Source organism: Chrysochloris asiatica, unplaced genomic scaffold (genome assembly GCF_000296735.1).
Source record: "Chrysochloris asiatica unplaced genomic scaffold, ChrAsi1.0 scaffold00060, whole genome shotgun sequence".
Lineage (NCBI taxonomy): Eukaryota > Metazoa > Chordata > Mammalia > Afrosoricida > Chrysochloridae > Chrysochloris > Chrysochloris asiatica.
Window position 1 is genome coordinate 13113053 of NW_006408578.1, and position 24971 is coordinate 13138023.

At 41.2% G+C, this 24971-nt stretch overlaps 1 protein-coding gene across 1 annotated transcript in view; it reads right to left on the reverse strand.

Annotated features, from left to right (window-relative positions):
* DSP (desmoplakin) overlaps positions 1–18337 on the reverse strand; it is a 52122-nt gene extending 33785 nt beyond the window's left edge. The window contains exons 1-3 of the mRNA XM_006864103.1: positions 18105–18337; positions 2803–2905; positions 379–527 (exon numbers count right to left, since the gene is read on the reverse strand). Coding sequence (XP_006864165.1) covers positions 379–527; positions 2803–2905; positions 18105–18301 — 449 coding nt within the window. The 5' untranslated portion in view covers positions 18302–18337. The remainder of the gene's footprint in view (positions 1–378; positions 528–2802; positions 2906–18104) is intronic.
* Positions 18338–24971: the final 6634 nt, after the last annotated feature.

Consider the following 24971-nt stretch of genomic DNA (forward strand, 5'->3'; position numbering starts at 1 on the left):
TGACTTCACATTAGACCCTTGAATGTCAAATGCCTGTACTAGCCTCTACATGAGTTCACATCCCTTAGTATAAACTTCTCTCCAAACAAACTTAGCACGTCAAAATAAGTATAAATTTTTGAATGTCCATCCCCGCCCCTGCTTTAGGACAGGTATGTTTGATTTTTGTTTGTTTGTTTGTTTGCATGGCAGCTTTGTGATCTCACAAAATACGGAGGTGGTGATTTTGGTTGATTTGTATCAGAGATGCATAAAGTTACAAAATCACCAGTAGGCGAGACTTTCCTTGGGAATTTTTGTGCTTTGTTCTAAGGAAGAGTTAAGTAGAACTAGGTTTGCTACATTGTTCCTTGTGAGGTAAGCCTGTACACACAATACCTTTTCTGATAAGCATCGCAGGGCTGGCCCATTTGCCGCATCTCTCGGATCAAGCTATCTGTGATTTCCATCTGGTCATTGGCCTGAGCAAAGCATTCATCTAGTTCTCTGCTTCTAGCAAGCTGTATTCCATCTCCGTATTTAAGTTCCTAAAGAAAGAATTCACATGAAGAAAAACAATGATAACACTAGAAAGAAAAGATCCGTGTTCACTGATGGAAGCAAATGCTTCCATTGCAAACAGGAAAAAGATTTCAAAGTCCCCCCTTTCAACTGTGAAAATTTTCCAGCTGCAAATGATCTTATTATATTTGAAATAAGGAAGTAAATACAGAATTCAAGCACTAGAAATGTAGGGAATATATTTTACAGTTTTGTCAGGCCTTTAAAAGGATGCTTAGTGGTGGTGTGCCATGCAGTCGGTTTCAACTCATAGTGAATCTGTGTAGGGTTCCCAAGGCTGTAAATCTTTACGGGAGCAGAAAGTCTCATCTTTTTCCTGTGGAACCACTGGTAGTTTTAAACTGCTGACCTTGAGGTTAACAGCACGATTCATAACCACTGCGCTACCAGAGCTCCTTAAAAGGGTGCTTACAGAATGGTAATCTTTCCCTTGCAAAATGCTGATCATTCACACTGACAGATAACGCCTATCTAGAGTCCTGGTGTGGTGCTGTGAGCTAATGGCTGGATTGCAAAATCGGTTTAAACTATAAGGTTGGCAGTTCAAGCTCAACAGTTGCTCCTCAGAAACCCTATATAGGGTTGCTCTGGGTCAGAATCAACTCGATGGCACTTAACAACAAAAGGGAGTTTCAGTATGTAAGAATGTTTTCCCATTTAGGTCATTATACCAAACAGGGTCTTTAACACTAAAAAATGAACTGTTAATGCATCTTATGGGAACATAACTTGTTAGTTCTTGAAAAAGTAAACGTCAAAGTTTCCATCTAGTTCAATGTAGTAGGCCAATCAATTTCCTGGTTTTGAGGCTACGCTCTAGTCATCATTGTCATCATCATTGTTGGGTAAAGCCAGGTGTTGGAAACATGGGTCACCTCTGGACTATTTTTGCAACATCTTGTGATTATATATTTATTTCACAATTTTAAAAAATTAAGTATTCTATTTACATGCAAAGGCTGCTGCTTCAGTGCAACATCTGGGCTGTGCCTGGAATTCTACTTTTACTGCTTTAATCCACTTTAGGCAAATGAAGCTCATGTCTCTAAATCAGAAATGTTAGTCAATAGGATACTATGGTCCATGACATATTTTTATTGCACTTTAATCCATACAAACTGAGTACATGATGCCATGTTGATTTTTAGAACCACATGTAAAATGTATCCACAGCCACTCCAATTCGCATCCAGGGCTGGGGTATGAAGGTCCAATGTAAATGAAGGTCTCCCGGTTAGTTTTTGTAAAGAGTTATATCACTTAAAAGAGGATGTTTGAAAGCAGAGAATTCAGCCAACCAGAACTAGACCAGAGCTAGTGTGGAGCTGCAGATATTTAGAAACATGGACTAAAGTCAACTTTGTTTCTTTGTTTTTAATTGGATGAAATGAACTGGAAGGAGAACCCACACAATATCTAAAATCAGGAAACTGGAATATTAGATCGTCTCCCAACAGAGCCTATGAATTCCCTGGGTTAGAATCCCTGCTTCAATTGACCACGTGTTTTCAGGAGAGCCAGACTCCAGATTTAACTCTCCATTAACATCAGCATCAGGGAGACAAGCTCCAGTCCTTTGCTAAAAATACAATTCACTGGCTGTGGTCCCACTATTCTCTTTTCTTTTAGGCAAAATTGGAGCAGAATGGGAATGTTAGTGTTTCAGACCATGGACCCATGACCTCTAAGTCTCATTTGCTGAGATCTTAAGATAGATCAGTACTTCAAGAAATACCATGAGGTCCTATACAAATATTCCCTCAATTTTTAAGTTTATATTTTCCTACATTTACTGTTTTTTAAAAATACAGTTTTCCCCCTTGATATGGCCATTCTTCCTGGGGAAAAAAAATCTTATTTAATGAATGGTATACATCTCAACCCACCACAATGCAGTGACATGAACAAGTCAGATGGGATTTCTAGGAGAAGGAAGTATTACAAAATCAGCTCAGTAACAGTAGGTTGGTACGGTTCCAACAAGGTGGCAATTTGTAGGGTAAATATTTATTGGGGAAAAAAACAACTTTGTGTGGGGACTGGTTCCCACTGTTAAACCAACAACACAAGTAGGTTGAGAATATACACATCCTACTCCAATCTGTTTTGAAAAAGGCAGTTACTCAAGCTGGTTATGTGAATGAGGTCAGTGAACAAGGACAGATTGGTCAAGACCAGAAGAGCTTGAGCTAGCCACTGCTGACAGTCATCGCGGGGATTGGCTGGAACAAAGACACTCACAGGCTGTACGATGAGCTCGGCCCGCATCAAGCAATCTGAGCAGTTCTGCAGAAGTTCCTGGATAGTGTTCTGGTTCTGGTGCCTGGACATCGTACCAGTTTGACTAATGGAACAAACACAAAGAAAACCCGACATGAAACCACTGTTTTCCAACTCTGAAATAATTTCACACTTTTAGAAAAGTTGCAAAAATGAGATAAAAACATTCCTGTACTCATATCTTTCACTCAGATTCCTCAGTTATTAGCATTCTGCCAGGTGTCCCTCATCCCTCTCTCCCCTCTACTTATGTGTGTCCATTCATTCATGTGAATATTTATTGAACGCAGCCCTCTACCTCCAACACTGTGTATTCCCTAAGAACAAAACCACAACACAATGATCCAAAGCAAGAAATTGAGATTTGATATGATTAACTTTTAATAATCAGTGCAATAATGTCCTTCACAGAAAAACACTTTTCTGGGTTCAGGATTCAATCCAGAATTTTTTTTTAAACTTATGATGTATATTTCTATTTCTGCTTCTATATAAGTTGTTTTCAGCATCATCCTACAGCAGTCCAGAATGGGGGGCACCACACTGCCAGTACCAGCCCCTCCATGGGAGGACCTTCCACCATTATAAACAGCATGTCTGACTGAAGGAAAAAGTGGGTGAGAAAGAGAAATTTTACTCTGCAAAAATATTTTCTGCACGTGAATAACTTTCCAGTCTAGGAGTGGAGGTCCCTAGGACCATCAAGGGAGAAGAGCCAAGAGTGGGACCCTACCCAGAGAAGCAGTGATGCCTGAGATGGAGGCAGAGACAATGACATGGAGAGATGGAGCAACTGGGAACTTTAATTCCAGAGAGGGAGAGGGGCTGTGTGCTGACGACTGGGGGTGAGAGAGGGGAGTGTAGGGGCCAGGCTTGCAGGGTATACCCTTTGGTTGGTTGATGATGCATGGAGGGGATTGTAACCATGGCAATGATATGATATACAATAGAATGAATGTAAAGCTAATGTTCTCCCATGTAAACTATCATATAATTCATAATAAAACACTATAAATAAAAAAAATATATATATTTTCTGCAATCACAACAAAAGACAATAATGATAAAGAATGAGATGAGGAAAGTGATGGGAAATGTATTAAATATCTAAGCACCTTTTCCTTTCAAGATGATCCATTGTATAGATTAAATATCTTCTACACAACGGAGTCCTGGTGTGGTGCTGTAGGATAAGTATTATTAGACCACAAGGTCAGTTTAAACCACAAAGCTAGCAGTTCAAACCCACCAGCTGCTTGGAACCGACTTGTCGGCACTTAACAACAAGAACAATACAATGATATGGCACTGTCAGATAAAGCACTGGACCGCAGGTTGGTTTGACCCACAAGGGCAGTGGTTCAAACTCACCAGCTGCTCCTTGAAAACCCTGTAGAGGGTCTTAACAACAGTGTACAATGATGTTCCTCAAAATGTACATTTCAAAAGACCCACTGATGTTAAAGAAGCATGCCAGAAACCTTAAAACCACTGTGGTACTAAAGGAGAATGGTATACATTTCATAAGGTTTAATGAAAGAGATGCCTCCTACAGTTTAATTTATTCTCTGGTGCAAGTGATTCCACAAAAGAGCAATGTTTTAAGAACAGTTTGACTTTTCAAGTTGCTAAACGATGCTGCAGCACAACCTAGTATAATTTAGATTAAGACTGTGGTAAAATACATATAACCATTTTCAGCTGTACAATTCAGTAACATTAATTACATTCACCATGATGTGCAACCATCAAAACTAGCCGATTCCAAAAGTTTAAATCACCCCACAGAGAAACAGTGGTTAAGGCTGCTAACAAAACGAAGGAACCGACCAGCTGCCCCATGGGAAAAACAAATAGCAATCAGCTTCCGTAAAGGTTACAACCTTGGAAATCTTTCCGGAACAGTTCTACTCTATGCTATAGGATCACTATGAGGTGGAATCAACTCAACAGCAATTTGTAAACAAAACCTCAGTAATTAAGAGAGAGAGATTTAAAACATATCTAATAATTACTTAATGCTCAGGAAAAAGTCCTTTCTAATGTGTTTCAAGAAGACTGAGTGCCTCTCGCTTCTTCAGAGCCATCTGGTCTTTCCCTGGGGCCATCCTGGCGGGCTTTAATCTGATGTTCTAGACTTTCTCGTCTGTGTGAGCCTGCATGTGCATTTAAAGCAAGAACTCTACTGATTAAATAAACAAGGTGTGAAAACAATGACTGTGTTTGTGCATTGATGGAGTAAGAACACAAGAATATGTGTTCTGCATCCTACCAGAGGGAAGGGCTGACTTTCTTTTTCTGCCACCTATTTAGGGTTCCTCCCTGCAAAGCAAGCTCCCCAACATGCCAGCACTAGCTGATCATGGATGGGTGAGGAGCCACTCCCCACAATGATACCCGGCCCTCCAGTCAAGCCCAGGCAATGTATTCCCAAACTGTCCACCTATTAAAACCGGGAAGCCCAGCCCTCCCACCCTGTCCCTCCCACATTGACCAGTGAGTTTTTCTTCCACTCAGTAATACAAGAAACCTGGCATACGTCTCAAACTGGTTATGTCAACCAGACCACATCTGTTGTTCTAACTTGTGCAAAATTCCAATTGACTTAGAATCGGAACGCTTTCCAAAAAGAACCTATTATAAAATAGAGGAAAGAAATTAAAGAGACAAAGAAAATTAATTAGGAAAAGCAGAACCTCATTTTGAATCCTATGTGGAGAAGGAATTTGAAGGGCAGTGGCCTGTTAACCGAAAGGCTGACAGTTCAAACCCAGGGGAGAAAGATGAAGCTATCTGCTCCTATAAAGATCTACAGTCTCAGAAACCCTATATAGGGTCACTTGAGTCAGAATTGACTCGATGGCTGTGGATTTGTTTGATTTTTAGTTCTACAATGATATTTGCCAAAACGTTTCCTTTAGAAATGACAGTACTTAGAAATTGTTTGGCAATTTGGTTGAGGGTGATACCCATGAAAAATGCTAGTCCCAAGCATAGAATGAAAGGGCTATTTCTTGCCACAATGAAAAGCCAGTGTTTCTTAATGACTTAATAATAATATGTACTGTTATAAAAACTATCACACGTTGAGCTACCAAACAGAGGCAGGTAGAAGAAACTGAGTAAAAGGGCATATTGGGACTCTCTCTATACTATTTGTGCACCTTCTGTATAAATCTAAAATTATTCTAAAATAAAAACATATAAAGCAAAACAACAACAAAAAAAATACAAACAGGGAGACCAAATTCAATTGTGAATGAATATACCAAAGAGTACATGGTAAGTCTTTCAAAAATGAATCTATGACCCCAAATTTATTTGACCACAAAATATAACTCACCAGCTTCTTTGTACACTATCACTTTCTAGTCACATAACACTTCAAGATGAAATGCAGCCAGAACAAAGGGAGGTGAGATAATTAGCATCGGCTTCACACAACTAATTATTTTAAATTAGATTTTCTCCATTTTTGTTTTGGCCCCTCTCAGATTTAAAAGACATTCCTACTTCTAAAGAGTGGTTTGCATTTTGAATAAGCAAACATTTGAACTTAAAAAGAGAAAAAAGGTCGTTTCATATGTTGTTAATAATTATTAGGAAACAGCTCTTACTGCTTTGCACATATTACCACATGTCCTTATATCCACTAAAACCCTTTATTTGGCATTTTAATAGATTGATAATGTGGCAAAAAAATGGAGAAAAATTTAACTATCAAAACCATTTGTTTTCAAATTTTTTCTTTATGTCAAACAGAAAATCTCTACTCAGAAAACAATTAATTCCTCATCTCTATCTCCTCTACTACCTGGTAACCACTAATCTACTTTCTTTGCCTATTCTAGTGAAATCTCATTTTTTTAAGTCTGAAAATATAAAAAGCTAAAGTGTTGAAACAATGAAATTTAAAAATTTTAGTATTTCTATTTATTAATAGGAAAATATGATCTGACTAAGTAAGTTTCTTCTTATACATCACTTTTCACCACTGTGTCTGGTCTTTAGAGTAAGGCTTATGTTTTCTTTTATCCATAAGAATCCCACTTCAGTGTGAGGTGCAGCCAAAAATACCATTTAAAAATAAACCTAGAGGAGAAAGCGTGTGAGTGGCTTAGCCCACTTGCAATTGAGGGTTATTGTTGTTGTTATTGTTAAGTGCCTTATAGTTGATTCCAACTCATAGCAACCCTCTTTAAAGTTTCCTAGAGCAGCTGGTAGGTCTGAACTGCTGGCCTAGTCTTTAGCAGTCTAGTGCTTATCCTACAGCGACACACCAGGACTCCAATTGAGGGTTACTGGCTTAGGAAAAGAGAATCCATTTTTAATATCAGTTTGTTTTTCTTAGCTTCATGAAGAATGTACCCAGAATGATTGTACTAATCAAGGAGGAAGTACAGATAGAAAGGATTAGGATCCAGGTAAATCCAGATACTCCCCAGCTGTACAAAACTGGATTGTTCAGCTGTAAACCATGAGAGCTTGCTTCAGGAGAGAGGCTTCTGGAAATAAAAAATATTTTAATTTTTTTAAATTGGCTGTAATTTGAAACTTTGTAAGATCATTGTTGTTGTTAAGTGCCCTCGAGACAGTTCTGACCCATAGCGACCCTGTATAGGATTTCCGAGGAGCAGCAGGTGAATACGAACCGCGTACCTCGCAGTTCAAACCAACCTTGCAGTCGAGCGCTTATCCTATAGCACCAAACCACGACTCCTTGTAAGATTTGTTGTTGTTGTTAGGTGCCATCGAGCCAGCACTGACTCATAGCGACCTTATTATGCACAGCAGAACGAAACACTGAGATCATATTTTTTTTATTGATTACATAATAGTTTTCTTTCTTTTTATCCCAGAAGTTTTCTAGACGTATCGTCTCATCTGCTGGGCTAGATGATATGGAAGAGTCCTTTCACTCACTCATTCTGTGACTCTACTTTATGAAACGGCCATTCAATGGCATTTTTCCCGTTGAAAATCATACAAAAGGCTAATGGTAATTTAGTTTCCTCTTCAATTCATATAGTGCACTTCACGAGGGAGAACGTAAAATTCTATCATATATGAAGAAATATTTTTATAAATACATGTACTTACTTAACAGAAGTGTAAGGATTTTTTTTAATCCCTAGCCTCAAATAAATTGTCAATATTGGTATGTATGGGTGTTAGAGGTGGAGGTTTTAAACCATGTTGAGAATTGTACTGACAAGCCTCAAGATACAATCTTTAAATCTTTATTTTGTGGCAAGGTAGACAGAAGATAACAACGTCATGTGGCTCTATTTTAAGAAGCACTAGGAACACAAAACTCATTTGGAGGTAGATAAATCAAAAGAATACTGACTTCTAAACTAAAATAAATTGCTATTTGGAAAAAAAATCACCCTTAAGTTTTACTTTTAACTTTTTTAAAAATTCTGTTTTTATCTTCAAACTCACAAAGACAAATGATTCATATTACAATGAAGCTGCTTGCACAAACATAATTTTTAAAGTTCATTCTAAACTTGTTTAAACAAGTCATGGTTCCAACAGTTTGCATAGAAATCCCTTCATCAGTGGCTAAAAGGAAAACATGTTCTGGAGTTTAGTCCAAGAATAAGCCACATGACAGTGTGAACAACATTAATATTACAGAAATTTCTATGTTTTAATTTACTGCCTTCAAAACAAAACACTTTACTTTAAAAACAAGACTCCAAAGTTAGCTGTCTAAATGCAGCAGTTTAACACTTTTTGCCAAGAATATTATAGGGGGTAGAAAACATATATAGAAGAGGATCATCTAGCACTATAAGTGAAAACTTTTAAAATACTCTGTTTTATAAATTTTATAAGATCTATATTATTCATTAGACCCTGGGCCTATGTCACCTAGCTATATTTATCTTTTTGTGTATATAGACTTTCTCTCCAATTGGACCTGAATTCCCTTAAAGTATTCCTTCTTTCTCTCCTTCCTCTTTCTCCCTCTCTTTTGTCCTTTATTTATGTAGTCAATACAAAGTCTTCTTTGTGTGCCAGATTCGGAGTCTTATACTTCTTTGCATTTAGGTTTGTGGAAAAACAGCCTAAGAAAAGTTCAGTTAACACTTGTTGGAAATTACATATGATTATTATGTAATGCTTTCAAATTGATCTTAAGGTCTATTTGCTTAGCATGTTATATTTTCCAAAGCATTTTTTCACATATATTGTATTGTGTGACTTTTTAAAAATGACTTTAAGTCAAAAGAAGGTGAGTTTTGCATAAAAATGTTTTCACCGTCTTTAACGATGCTTTGGAGTCCTGGTGTGGCACTGTGGGATAATGCACTGGACTGCAAGGTCGGTTTGAACCACAAGGTCGATGATTCAAACTCACCAGTCGCTCCTCCAAACCCTATACAGGGTTGCTATGGGTTGGAACTGACTCGATGGCACTTAACAACAACACCCTAACTTCAAGACTCACAAAACACATGACATCAGTTGAAATGTCATTGGCCCATTCTTTAGAAGTTATAGCTCACCACTGCCTCTTCTATTGAGCACTCCTGGTCACACCTCGACCCCCCAAAGTCCACTTACCCTTCTTTAACTTCTCCTACTCCCAGGCACTAACTGTTGACACACCTGCCTATCCTACTCCTGGAGAGCAAAGTCCCAGGGCTTAGTCATCTTCCACACCCACACACTCCTAACACTAAAAGGTTTTGCACACAGAAGGTACTTAATGAATGCTTGTTTGACTAAGTACAGAGAATGAAGAGCAACAGCAATGCAAAGACTATGATTGGAGGCTGGGACCACTCATTTCATGACCCTGATTTCCAAAACTCAATCAGAGACTGCATCTATCCCATCCACCCACCCATCCTCCCAGCTGACACAAGAGTCAACAGTTATAGATTTTAGAAAGGGTGGTGTTGTGACATAGGCGGTGGGCTGCTAAGCAGAAAGTCAGAGGTTCAAACCTACCAGCGGCTCCACAGAAGACCAATGAGGCTGTCTGCTCCTGTGAACAGTTAGTCTCAGAAACCGTAAGGAGCAGTTAGTTCTACTGTGCCTTATAGGGTCGCTCTGATGGCAATGGGTTTGGTTTGGGTTTGGCCTCTGATCCTTCATTTGTTCTTGGTTCAGAAGCTTTACATGCAGCACTCTAATAAAAGTCCTGCTTCCTTCTGTCGGCTCTATCTTTATTTTCACAGTGGTGGGTTGTGTTGAGGGAGGGCAAACCAATCGCACATCATTAACTTTAAAATGACTTTGAAGTCAGGCAGCCTGGAGTCCTCTCCCAGTTCAGCCACATCCAGCAGTGCCACCCATGAGTCTGAGTGAGCTGCTCTGGCTGCCTGTGCTTGGAGTCTCTGACTTGGTAGAATCCCGATGTCCTGGTGAGGTTTAAAGGGACCAGGATTGTCTGCAAAGCAACACACATTAGACAATCCCTGCAAAAGCACTCTCATTATGTGTTAAGCGTTCGAGCTGCTGCCACTTTAATACCAAAAGAAAAAAAAAGCAAAGCACTGCCTTCAGTTGATCCGACTCAACCATACAGGACAGAGTACAATTGCTCCATAGGGTTTCTGAGGTTGTAAATCTCTACAGAAGCAGACTGCCTCAAATCACCAACCTTTCAGTTAGCAAACAAATGCTTAACCCATGACACTACCAGCTTTCCTAATTATAATTACACAGCTCTGATATTTCATTCTTGTGCTTTTGTCTTGGCCCCATTTAAAATTTTCAGGACACCCTGTAGCAAATTAAGGGTGGGGCAGGACACAAAACCTTTAAAGAGCAGAAAGAAATAAGTTGGAGTATTAAAAAATATGAAGCATTTTCAGGAGTTACTAAGATTACCTACAAGACTCTAAAATAGCTGTTGTTGTTGTTAAGTACCGTGGAGTCAGTCCAAACTCATAGTGACCCTGTACAGGGTTTCCGAGGCTGCAAATCTTTATGGGAGCAGAAATCCTCATCTTTGTCCTGTGGAACAGCAGGTAGTTTCGAACTGCCAACCTTGAGGTTAGCAGCCTGATTTGTAACCACTACACTACCAGAGCTCCTTAAAATAGCTGTTAGAGACATTCAAAGAGGATAATACATTTTAACATGAAAGAAATGGATTGAAGTGATATGAAATTCTAGACAAAGACGCTTTCCTTTCCTTTATTAACTGAGCTGCCTATGAATATTTGGTCCTTACAAATTAAAAGCCAAACTGGAGATTTGTAATTTAAATTACTACCCATACACAAGCTTCCATTTCACTAAAACCTACAAAAAGTTGTGGTGCAGTGAGTTAATGTGCCAGACTGCAAAGCCATTTGAACTGCAAGGTCAGCAGTTCAAGCTCACCATAGAAACCCTAGAAAGGGTGGGGATGGGTCGGAACTGACTCGATGGCACTTAATAATAACTACAACCAGGTTTCTGGTTATTAAGATGTGAACTCTTTTGTATTTCAAGTGCCAGACAAATTAGGTTGCAAAGGGTGTTTATGTTTGTGTGCTGAATTTGAAATTCCAAGCAAAAACTTGGATCATTTTGCTGCAGCTTCTCAGTACTGTAGTCATTTCCACATTCTGGAGGACTTTGAAAGACTTGGAGCATCCGGCACAAGGTGTTTGTGGGGAGGTGAATTATTTGACTCCACTCAAATTTTACAGTATTTTCCTTCAAAGGAGTTTACCATTTTTTGAGTCTTGGGATCTCAGGATCCTCACTTTGACATCAGAACAACAGTGACCATTTCCAAATGGCAGGAGCCTGGATCTACTCAATGGAGAGCAGAAGAGAGGAAAAGAAAAACAAAAGATGTGGCAGTATTCCCATGCACTCTGGCTACTCAGGTGCCAAGATCTCCAGACAGAGACGATCCTTCCAGAAGCTCCTCATCTGGAAAGACGGGTTGGTCCAGAGTTGAGTTAGACTCTCAGAGTCACACCCAAGCCCTGCTTTGCTCCACCCTGAGAAGTCAGCATTGAGACATAAGGGACATCAGCAGTTTTTCCTTCCCAAGACATTTCAATCAGCTGAACACAAAGAAATTACGCTTGTATTAAGGAAAAAATTAACTACTTGTTGAAAGCTATTTTGTCCTATTTAATAGATCTAACCAACAATTACCTAGCTTCCTGCATCGTCAGATTGTTTTATTTTTCTCCCTAAGCCGATGAAAACTCTACAGGACTATTAACAATGGAATTTAATGATTTTGAAATAAATATTTCACAGGAGCAAAGTGAGGACTACAAAAGATTTTTTTTTAAAAAAAGGTAACAATTCATTAGAAAAGAGTTCACAAACAGAAAAGATAAATTATAACAACTAAGGCTTGATCTTTTCTTGAGCCACTGATGGCTATTAGATTCAAATCTAACACAACAATTACTGTCTGAGTGGCAAGTCATTTAACTACTTTAACCTCAGTTGTGCCTATCTGTAAAATAGGAAGTTTGCTGAGAGGCTTGAGGCAACATCCACAACACATCTGGTACATCACTGTTGTTTAATATATGGTAACTATTGCTACCCATTGAGTTGATATTTTTATAAGATATATAACTTCTCAAACTTGAGAGCCAGGTAAATAATATCAACCATGTATTAAGATAAACTATATCTTACTTAGCAACTGTTTCCCAGAAAAACTGTATTTATACCATTCATTCTATGAGTCATCTAAACTCAAAGACTGTTTTCTCAGATGCTCCCTCATCTCTGACATCCAGTTCTTAGCTGAAGCTGTCATTTCCCAAGGCAGTATCTACTCCCCCAGCCCAGTCGCTCCCTTCAGTCTCCTTTAGACTTTTATAACTTCCATCTGTAACTGGTGCAAGCCCACTCCATCCTGCAAATTCCTCCCCACTGCACGCCGCAGATATGGTCCCAAAGCTGAGCTATGATCATCTTCTATTTCTCCATTCAAAAACTTCCCATGGCTCCTGTCTGCCTGCGGGTGCAAGCACCTCACCCTGACATTCAGGTTCTGTCATGCTCTGGCCCCAACCTAGCCTTCCCTCTTAGCGAAGGCTCAAAAAGGAGACCATGTCACAGGCTTTGAACTTGCTCTTAGCTTCTCATGCTCTTCTCTTCCAGGGGAAGGCTCTCTGCCCACCCATCTTTGGCAACTGTAATTTCAAAAAATCTAATTCAACTCTATTGCCTTTATAAAGGAGCCCTGGTGGTGTAGTGGTTAAACTCGCGGCTGCTAACTTTAAGGTCCAAGGTTTGAACCCACCAGTCACTCCAGTAAAAAGGTGTGGCAGTCTGTTTCCATAAAGATTACAATCTTGGAAACCCTGTGGGATAGTTTTACTCTGTGCTATAGGAGCCCTGGAGTCCTGGTGTGGTGCTGTAAGATAAGCACTGGACTACTACTAACTGAAAGGGCAGTAGTTCAAACCTACCAGCCACTCTGCAGGAGAAAGATGAGGCTTTCTGCTCCCATAAAGATTTACAGACTAGGAAACCCTATACAGGGTCACTATGAGTCGGAACCTACTGGACAGCACTAAGCAACATCATAGGGTTACTATGAATTAGAATTGACTCATTGGTAGTAGCTTTGTTTTTGGTTTTCTTTGATAAACTCTTGAGTTCTATCTCCTGAAGTCTCTCTGGCCATTTACACCCCTTTAAATTCCACCTGCCTTTAGTATGACAGCATTTGTGTACTTACCTTCCTTTAAAAAGCATACACTCCTTCCAAGAAATCCTTATATTTTCGTTTTCACATATCCCCTTAATGTGCACACTGTTGGTACTAAGTGCCATCAGTCAGTTCTGACTCCTAGCGACCCTGTATAGGGTTTCTGAGGATTGGCTGGTAGGTTTGAACTGCCAACTATGCAGTTAACAGTCCAGTGTTTATCCTACAGGGCCATACCAGGATTTCAGTACACACAGTAGATGCTTTGCAAATGTCTGGTGAGTGGATGAAGTTCAGATGCATCCACGGTGTCATCATAGTCCTATCTGGTCTAAAAGACAAGCCGTGAAGGCACGGAGTTACAGGCACATAGAGCCCTGGACCACAGGTGAGGAGCCGTGGGTTTTCGGGCCAACTCAGCCAAGAGTGAGAACTTAGGCAAAGCTTCTTGCCTCTAAAGAGGGGCTCTGTACACTAGGTAATCCCTCCCGCTCTAAAATTCAATGCAAATAGACCTGCTGACCTCATACTAAGAAATGGTGGTGATGGTGGTGATGTGCCGTGGAGTCGGTTCCAACTCATAGCAACTCGGCACAAGGTTTCCGAAGCTGTAAATCTTTACAGGAGCAGAAAGCCTCTTTTTTCTCCCGTGGAACAGCTGGTAGTTTCGAACTGATGACCTTGAGGTTAACAGCCCAACTCATAACCACTATGTTACCAGAGCTCCTTATACTAAGAAATAGGCTTCTTTTACACAGTAGTTTAAAATAAACTTATTTTATATATATATAATATATATACATCTGTATTATATTTGTTGTTGTTGTATGTATTATATATATAATATATATATATGTATTATATATCTATCTATATCCACCACCAACTGACTCAACGGCACTAAACAACAACAGCAGATCACATAAGGATTTGCTATAGGATCAACACTGGACTGCAAACCACAAGGTTGACAGTTCAAACCTACCAGCAGCTCCTTGGAAACCCTATACAGGATCACTATGAGTTGGAACCAACTCCACGCATTTAAGAACAACAATCACATAAATTTTGGTTTTCAAATAATGAGATTGGTAAAAATAAGTAAGCAGTACTATAATAATTACATATTTCTGAAACTTAATGACTATATCTGCTTAGCTGTAAGACTTTGTCATTTTGCTACCATCCTTACTTCAAATTTCACTACAGATTTGTAATTTCTTTTAACTCAGGAATAAAATAAGAGCAATATCTACCTTAACAGAAAACAATGAATATAATACCTTATATAAGAAAAATGCAAAGCACCAATTCTCAAAAACATACCTATTATATTACAATAATGTAACATTTATCAAACATTAACAAAATATTAGCTAGAATGCTCTTCTTGTTGTTAAGTGCTGTGGAGTCCGTTCTGACTCATAGCTACCCTGTATAGCGTTTCCGAGGAGCGGCTGGTGAATTTGAACTGTCGACCTTGTGGTTCAAACAGACTTGCAGTCCAGTGCTTTATCCCATAGTGCCATACCAGGACTCAAGTAAGTAGAATGTTGTTGTTATTGTTAAGTGCGGTGGTCAGTTGACTCACAGTGACCCTGTATAGGGTTCCTAAGGAATAACTGGTGAGCTTGAACCAGGAAAAGTTAAATTAAGTAGTTGAAGAACTCATCCAGTCTAAATTAGACGAAAACAGGGGTGAAGTGAGGAAAGAATTACAAATGAAATATAATACAAAAACCTGACATGTTACTATTGTAAAAGACAAAGGGGTGGTCTTAAAAGGAGAAATAATATTTGGGGATGTTTACACATGGCAGCGCTGTAGAATAAGCACTGGACTGGTAACCACAAGTTCAAACCCATCAGTCAGTCTCAGAAACCCTGTACAAGGTCACTACGACTTGGCGCACAAGAGCAACACACACTCAAATTAATCCAATTAGGGGAAGAGCTAAACTCACTATTACTAAGATTGCTAATGTAATTCAGTTAGTAACAAATGAATTGGAATTTTGAAACAAATGAATTGTAATTCAGTCAGTAATTTTACATTGGTTTTTGTGCTTAGAAAAAATTTTAATCTCAATGTACTTATTAGATTCTTAGTTATCATTCAAGGAGCTCTGGTAGCAAGTAGTGGTTATGAATCGGGCTGTTAACTTCAAGGTCAGCAGTTAAAAACTACCAGTTGTTTTTCGGGAGAAAGATGAGGCTTTCTGCTCCCTTAAAGATTTACAGCCTGGGAAACCCTGTGCAGGGTCACTATGAGTTGGAACCGACTCCAAGGCACATAACAACAACAGAGATCATTCACTCAGCACAGGACAGTTGGTCCCTGAGTCAATGCTGATAACCCCCTCCTAAAATTGCATGCCATGGACGAACAAATCCCTCCAGACATTAACACCAGGAAACCAGATGCGGGTGCATACCCTCTCTGTCTTCAGTAAGAGTCACTATTTTTAAAATGCAAAAGCCAGCATTTGTGGCTATTTCGGATTTTATGAATTCCTCAGTTCAGAAGGGTTGGCAGTACGGTGGCCACCTCATAACTGCAGGTTGGTACAGGTTGTTGGTGTGTGTGGGAGGGGTGAAGAGAAGAAGACTCCATTAGCTGGGTCAGGAAGGAATGTTGTCAAGCTCACTCATGTCCCGGAGACCCCACCTCCACAGCCCCGGAAATCAACACCAGTGGGCAGAAAACACACCCTTGCTCAGACCTAGGGAATTTTTCATTTGGTCCTGTTTTCCCTTCTCAGAGAGAAATAAAACCTGACACGTTTATAAACAAGGTTTAAATTAGGAAAACAGAACACAGGAAATTATGCTGTAGTATGAAAAAACACTGAGTCTTGAGAAAAGTGAATGTTTTCATGAAGAAACCACTTATCTTTAAGCAGTTCATTGTTTAGTGAATTCTTTTAAATACTACTTTTCTACAAAATGTTAACCAAGCAGATGGAATACTCAATAGTATTAATTATTTTCAATTTAAAAGATAGAGGCTCTAAGATAACAGAAGCATATTTTTTCCTTTTAATCCTTGGTTCATAAAATGTCGAAAAGCTGCTGAAAAGTCCTTACACAGAATTCTGCTTGGATTTGTAATGTGCTTCTCAAATATTGGAAAACGGGAGGGAAAAACTTCTGTCACCCAAATCACAATAAAAAAAAATTTTTTAAAAAGATAAATTCTAGACTTAAATAATTGGCAAATGTCTAAACCAAACGAAAATAAAAACTTGCCACACGTCCTCCCCAATCCTTCTGTGTGTTACTTGGCACATTGTTCCTGGAAATTCCCAGGTATATTTTGTTGCGAAAACGTTTGGATATTGAGACAATTCTTTTCTAACTCAAAAAGTTAAAATAAATTAAGATACTATGAGTAAAAAAAAAAAAAAATCTAAGCGCAAAATCGGTTGCAACTGAAGCAGTCCCTCTGTCTACAAAACTGCTTGCAAACAAAAACCCTTTGGAGGATATTCAGGTTACTCCTCCCCAGCCTAAGGCCACAGCGCAGGCAGTACTCGGTTTCAAAGCCCTGGGCCTCTAACCCAAAACCCTAGGTGAGAAAGCCCTACATGGGGCGGGAGGAAAGCAGGCAGTCAAACTCTCCCAGCTCGCGTGGGTATCCAGAGTCCGCCTCCGGAGGCCAGGTTCACTATCTCCCCCACCCATCCAATGACCCCCTCGGACTGTTTCCGCGAAGATCCAAGCACCTTCGCCAGGCTGGTCCCCAGCGTGGTTGGCTGCTGCGCGAACTGGTTCTGGGCGCCTGTGGCACCACAGCTCCCTGCCCAGACGCTCCAACATCAGGAGCAGAATGCCTACGAAACGGCGATGCTCTCTACCAAGGCACTGGGGTAGTTCATAGAGTGCTTTTTTTAAAAAAAATGGAGCAAACCAAGGGCCAGATGGTGCACAAGTTGGCTGGGGAAAACAAGCGCGTCTCCGCCCTGCGGCTGCCCAGTCCAGGAAGCTCCACTGGAGAGAAGAGGGGACGGCCGAAGCGGGGTCCCGTCTATGCGTAACCTCGATCTGGGCACTGTCTGCGGTTCAACTCCCCTTGGTGACCGGAGAGCTCGGGCTCCAGCGCGATCGTGATCTTAAGGTGGATGGGAAGGTAGGGAACCAAGTTTGGTTACTGCTCGGGGGTTAGCTTTTGTTGTCACAACCACGCCTTGCCTGGGCTCCCACCTGCCAGCCGGGGAAGCTCGGAGCCCGACACAAAGGTGCTAAGGCCGGCCTGGCAGAGGGGCAGCTGGGGAATGGGAGAGAGACGACTCCCCGGGCTTCCTTCCCCTCGCGCCTTACTGGGTTCCCGGCAGGCGGAGTTTAAACGACCCGCTCCGCCCCTAGCAGGTTGTGGGAAGGGAGGCAGATAGAACGGAGTCCCAACTTCCAGGAAAACTGAACTTTCTTTCTCTCCCAGCATTGACCCACTCCCTACCCACGTCAGCGTAGCGCACAGGGGCGCCGGACACCTGGGCACTGTTCCCAGCCGGACCAGGAAACAATTCCTGATCTCGAGCAAAAAACCATTCGATTTTCTGGACCAGGGTTTCCGTCCCTCCCTCCCAACTTCCTAGGAGTCGGCTCGGAGAGCACCCACCAGTAGCCGTCCGAGTTAACGTCGGTGACCGTACAGCGCCGCGTGTAGTACATCCTGCCGTTAGCGCCTCCGCCGCCGCCACCGCCACCACCGCCGCCGCCGCAGGTCATCTCATAGCGCAGGTCCGGGCCGGACTCTGCGCGCGTCATGCGGCCCAGCGTGTTGATCCTTGGGTGAGAGCCCCCATTGCAGCTCATCTTGGCGGCGCCACGCAAGAGCGGCTCAGCGCCGAGGCATAAGCAAGAGTGGCGACTGGAGGAAGTCCGAGGAGGCTTCAAAAGCAGAGATACCGAAATGGAGGGGGGCGGTGCCGAAGTTTCTCAAGGACGCTCTTCAGCGCCGAGCAGTGCCCTCCCCTGGGAGCGGCGCGGCCGAGTGGAGGTAGGGGAGCGGGAGAGGCGCGCTGGGAGCGCGCGGACCGTGGAGGTGCAGGAGGAAGAGCTGTGTCTCGGAAGGTGGCGAGAGCGCAGAGGAGCTGCGTCGCGGCTGGGTGTTGGTGTTGGTCGGCGGGGGTGCAAGTCTCCTCCCCGCTGGCTCCCGGCGCCGAGGCCACACCTGGCCAGTTTCTTCCCAGGGCGGGGTTCAACTGCCGCGCCTACCCCATCCCCCGCTGGTGTCATCGGCGCCCCGGAACCGCCCTCCGCATCTGCGCTTGCCGGCCTGCGACTCAGCCCAGCGTCGTCGAGACCTGAGCCACATCCCAGAGGGGCAGGAGGGACAGGGACTGGTCAGTCATGTAGGTGCTGTGCTTGGCGACTGAGGACGGGGCCCCTCGCCTTTGAGGATTTCCTCCGTCCACAAGGCAGAAATAGGCTGGGAAATAAGGGTCTTATTAAACATTTGTTTATCCTTGGAAAGGATGCTTTTTAAAATGTGTTTGGGGGGGGGGGGGTTCCTCCCAGTAATCTATAAAATTGTTTCAAACATCCGGTTTTTGACGTGTAAAAACTATTTTTACAGATAGCCATAACTTTGTGGCGTTTTCACCACACACAATTTCTTTGATTTGAAGATAAACAGGAAAACATCCCAGTTCTTTTCTTTGGGACATGAAACATATAAATAACTGTTCCTTTTATTTTTCCTTTTCTTGGTAATTTTAAACAGAGTACTAAAAGGCTCCAACCCCCACCTCCAGCGCCCCCCCCCCCAAATTTTGTTGCAGAACCTTAGGAAGCTGCTCTTTCTAGGCCCCCTAAGCACCTTTTCCCCCAAATCCCGCCCCTTTCGGAAGTCGGAACTTTTCCCAGTTAGTGGCCAAGGCCCTTCTGGGAGTAAGCCCTTTTGACAACAGTGGACAGAGATCACCCACATTGTACAGACTCTGAGTCAACATTCCACCTCCCAGCTCCAAAGCCACTCCCAGTTTAGGGGCAGAGTGTTAACTAACCTGTAGTCGCCAGGATCCTGTTTAGAAATCGAACCAGCCAAACTATGCCTGGGAGCGGGATGGCTCCAAACATTGAGCACAGGGGAGCAAAACCCCAAGGTCCATGGTTGGAGCCGCCAGCCACTCTGCAGGAGAAAGATGAGGCTTTCTGCTCCCTCGAAGATTTACAGCCTCCGAAACCCTGTACAGAGTGGCTTTGAGTCAGAATGTAACTTGGGGAAATTGTTAAATTGCTTCTTAATAAGCAGCATTTAAAGATGTGTGTAAAAAAACTTTTCTCCTCTTCCTAAACAATGCCTTGTTATACAAAGTATTTATGAAAATGTTCGTAAACTGAAAAGAACAAAAATCAAACTGTAATGTCAGTATGCTGCAAAGGGAATGGGAAACGATTTCTAAAATTTGCTATATTTTAAAACTCTTAATTACAACTCACCTTTTGGGCATAATCTTTGATCAGTTATTTTGTCATGTTTCTTCACAATTGACCACAGAATTGATGAGCTTAAATTCAAGGAGTAAAAAACATTATAGGGTAAACGTTTATTGTTAGTACACCCAATAATTTTCTATTTTCTCTCATTTTTAGTAAAGGAAAAATGTGATAAAGTGTCTAAATAAGTTGCACAAAAACTGACAAGAGTGTTTCTTCTGAAACTAAAGCAGTGTCTGAGAGCCAGCCCCAGCACTAGCAGTCCATGCATGAGGTCCATTGGCTGGAGGGGAGAAAGGACCAGGTGTAACATTTCAGGATGTCAGTGTACAGAATTTGAATTGGGATGAATTCCTTCTATGTACCTCATTTGTGCAGCAAATGTGGCTAAGTTAGTGTGGAAAGCCTATACAGGGTTGCTATGAGTTGGAATCGGCTTGACCGCACACAGCCAACACCAACAACTACTATGTGATGGGCCAATGTCAGACTCTGGAAGATGCGAAGATGAATAAAAAGTAGTCCTTTTAAACTTTATTTGAAAAAAAAAGAACTATTCCTTTTTTTCCCCCCAATAGTGTGTCCTGGTATGGAGCTGCAAGTTAATGTGCTGGACTGAAAAATCAGTTTGAACCACAGGGTTGGTGGTTCACAGGGTCACTATGGGTCAGAACTGACGCAACAGCACTTAACAACAACAGTGTGTAATAAGGGTATGAAGCTGCACAGAGTTCTTATAAACAATATACATTTTCGTACCACTTTTCATTATTAAATATAGCTCCAACTAGCCAAGAGACCCTTCTGAGAACTCACAGTCAGTTCCCAAGAGTCAGGATACACAGAGATCCATATGCCACCCAGATTCACTCTAAAAAATAGGGACAAAAGGCAAAAAGCACAGCCCAGCAAAATTATACACTCTGGTTGCCTTTGTTTTCAGGCATATCTTATTGCCTCTTGCTTCTTTAGGTATTCCTAAAACCCCAATGAAGTCCTGGTATGGCGCTGTGGGGTAATGCGCTGGACTGCAAAGTCGGTTTGAACCTCAGGATTGGCAGGTCAAGCTCCTTAGAAACCTAAACAGGGTCACTATGGATTGGAACTAACTTGATGGCACTTAACAAGACCCAACCCCAAAAGGCTTCCACTAACTATACACACAATGTCTGGGAAAAAAATGTCTTCCATTTCAGAATCAATTCAGTGGTAATGGGTTTGGTTTTGATTTTGAAGAGGTATAAGGGCCTTGGGTGGTGCAAATAATTTGTGCTAAACTACTAACTGAAACTGAAAACGAGGGCTTCTATAATGGAGGGCAGCGGTTAAACGATGTGCGAGAACTGCGCAGACCTGGTTGTTGTTGTTGTTAAGTGCCGTCGAGTCAGTTCTGACACATAGTGACCCTGTACAGGGTTTCTGAGGCTGTAAATCTTTACCGGAACAGAAAGCCTCATCTTTCTCCTGCAGAACCACTGGTAGTTTCGAACCGCTGACCTTAAGGTTTGCAACCCAATTCGTAACCAATACGCTACCAGAGCTCCTTAGCAGCCCTTAGGGCATGGTAGAACTACCCCCACTAAGATTTCTAAGACTATACTTTTTACAGGAATCAACTCACATCTTTGTCCTGAGAAATGACTGATGGATTTGAACCACTGACCTCTTGGTTAGAAGCTGAGTGCTCAACCACTTAATGTGCCACCAGAGCTCATCCATATAAAGCTAAGGTACCACCCATTAAACCAAAAGTTCTTTTCTGGACATGAAATTTTAGCTTAGTGCTTCTCTCTTTACACACATGCAAATCAATAAAACTCCCTCTTGGAGACATTTACACATTCATCCATTTAAAATCCAGTTTCTGAACATGTACTATGTGTCTCATAATAGGTTCAATGCTAGACACAGAAACATGGATAAGGTATAGCTCCTGCTCTGTGGGATATCAAAGACTGCAACAAGAAAAGATAATTACAAATTTGGGCATGCTATAATAAAGGAATGTTTGTAGAGCTGTGGGAACACAGCAGAGGAGTCTTTCTTACAGTGAGGGTTAAAATTTCACAACCCAAAGTCTGACTGAGCCCTCACTAAGGTCAGCTATTTTTTCCCTGCCACTTGTACATATCTCCCCTGGCACTGATAGAGTCAAATCACTGGCACACCACTTTCTCTCGGTTTGACCATGGACATGACCTTGCAGCTACGAAGGGGACCTTAGTCCGATCCTGAGCATATCTTTAAAACGAAATGAAACATCTCAGTTTCAGTGAGATTAAGGATTCTTTACCTGCCCAAAATCATACGGAAATTATCTCACCTCTCTTTTTTGGTAAATGGTATCAAAACTCGTTAGTTAAAACAACTCCTCAGTCTCCCTGGACATTGCTGTTGTTATTCTGACACATAGTGACCCTGTATAGGGTTTCCGAGGAGCGGCTGGTGAGCTTGAACCACTGATCTTTCTGTTCAACCAATCTGGCAGTTCAGTGCATTAATCCACGGCACCACAGGGGGACTATTTTTTAAATTCTGTAGAAGTTTAGGATTGGAACTTACATCATAGTTGAATAATGTGAGGTAAAGAAAATGCCTATTAGAATGATAGACCAGTTTTTGTTATGGATATATACATGTGAGAGTACGTTAAAAAGTATTGCTCTAAATTCATAGAAATCTTTATTAAACAAAAATATACAAATGTGAAGTTAATGTTTCTTAACGTATTGTCTTTCTAGGTCTATGGTGTGGTGCCGCAGGATGATACGCTGGACTGAAAGGTCAGTTTGAACTGCAAGGTTGGCAGTTCAAAACCACCAGTCACTCCTTGGGAACCCTATACACGGTCGCTTCAAGTCGGAACCAACTCGACGGCACTTAACAACAACAACTCTTACCTGAAGAATTTTGCTTTCTTTGACTTATACTACATCAAAATGTTAGTTTTGGCATCCTTGAGGGACTCAAATCATGTTTCTTCAAGTTTGGGAACAAAAAGAAATCTACAGGGATAAGATCAGAACTGTAGGGCCGATGGGGTAAAGTTTCTCAACAAATTTCTCATGGCACGGTCCTTGCTGTTTTCAAAGAATGAGCAGATGTATTGTCATGTTGGAAAATAATTCTTTGGCACAACTTGCCTGACCTTTTTATCACCAATGCATTTTTCAATTTTGTAACTTCTTCATAGTAAGCCCCTATGATTATCCTGTTTCTTTTGAGAAAATCTGTGGAGATTACCTCTGTGGAGTCCCAGAGCAGTTGCCATACCCTCTGAGCTGACATCTCTGCACTGAGGTCTTCCCAACCTTCTTTAAAATGCTTGATCGATCTAAAAATGGTTTTATGTGGGGCATCATAAACTTGATGCAAAGCTTCAATTTGGGGGGAATGGTGCCCCCCCCTTTTTTTTTTCCTTAATACACCATCATGAGACTAAGACAAGTTTATTTACTGAGAGAAAGTGTCTGCAGCCATCTACTGATCACAGAGATATGTTTAAACATTTTGTTTGGTATAATGTGAGGTAAAGAAAATACCTATTAAAATGACAATTAGGTTTTATTAATGTATGTATACTAGATTTGTATGTATATATATCTCAATCATATATATATGTATTAGTCCTGGTGTGTGACACTGTGGGTTGATGCACTGGACTGCAAAGTCGGTTTGAACCATAAGTCAGTCTGAAACATATATATATTTCAAACACAGCACCATACACACACACACACACACACACACACACACACACACATATATAGTTGTTGTTGTTAAGTGCTGTTGAGTCAGTTATGACCCATGTAGTTGTTGTTAAGTGCCCTCTAGTCAATTCTGATCCATAGTCACCCTGTATAGGGTACAGACCATTAATTGCTCATATGCAAATTCAGGCTGAAGCTGAAGAATCTTAAAACAAAGTCCACAAGAGTCAAAATATGACCTTGAATATATCCCACCTGAATTTAGAGATCATCTGAAGAACAGATTTGATACTAAAGACTGAAGACCAGAAAAGTTGTGGGATGACATGTAGAACATCCTACAGGAAGAAAGCAAAAGGTCATTAAGAAGACAAGAAAGAAGGAAAAGATCAAAATAATGTCAGAGGAGACTCTGGAACATACTCTCCAGCATAGAGATGCTAAAACAAATGGGAGAAGTGAGGAGGTACAGAGCTGAACAGAAAGTTTCAAAGGTCAGCTCGAGAAGACAAAGTCAAATATTATAATGAAATGTGCAAAGACCTGAAGTTAGAAAACCAAAAGAACATGGTTAGCATTTCTCAAGCTGATGAAACTGAAGGAAAAATTCAAACCTCAATTTTAAGTATTGAAGGATTCTCTGGGCAAATCACTGACTGATGGAGAAAGCATCAAAAGAATATGGAATGAATACACAGAGTCACTGTACCAAAAAGAAACGGTCAATGTTCAACCATTTCAGGAGGTAGCATATGATCAAGAGCCAATGATCCTGAAGGAAGAAATTCAAGGTGCAGTGAAGGCATTGGCAAAGACTAAGGCACCAGGAATTGATGGAATATAAATTGAAATCTTTCAACAAACTGATGCAGCACTGGAGGCACTCACTTTTTTATGCCAATAAATTTAGAAGACAACACATAGAAAGGTGACCCAGTGGAATGCGGAAATCATCAGATAATATAATTGATATCCCATGTGAGTAAAGTTTTACTAAAGGTAATCCAAAAACGGCTGCAAGCATACATTGACAGAGAACTCCCAGAGGTTCAAGCTGGATTCAGACCAGGATGTCAAATGAGGGCTATCATTGCTGACATCAGAGAGATCTTGGCTGAAAGCAAAAAATACCAGAAAGATGTTTACCTGTGCTTTATTGACTATGCAGAGGTTTTGATTGTATGGATCATGACAAGCTATGAACAACATTGTGAAGTGTGAGTTTTCTGTAACACTTAATTGTGCTTATGAGGAACCTGTACATAGACCAAGAGGCAGTTGTTTGAAGAGAACAAGGGAACACTGAATGGTTTAAAATTAGGAAAGGTGTGCGC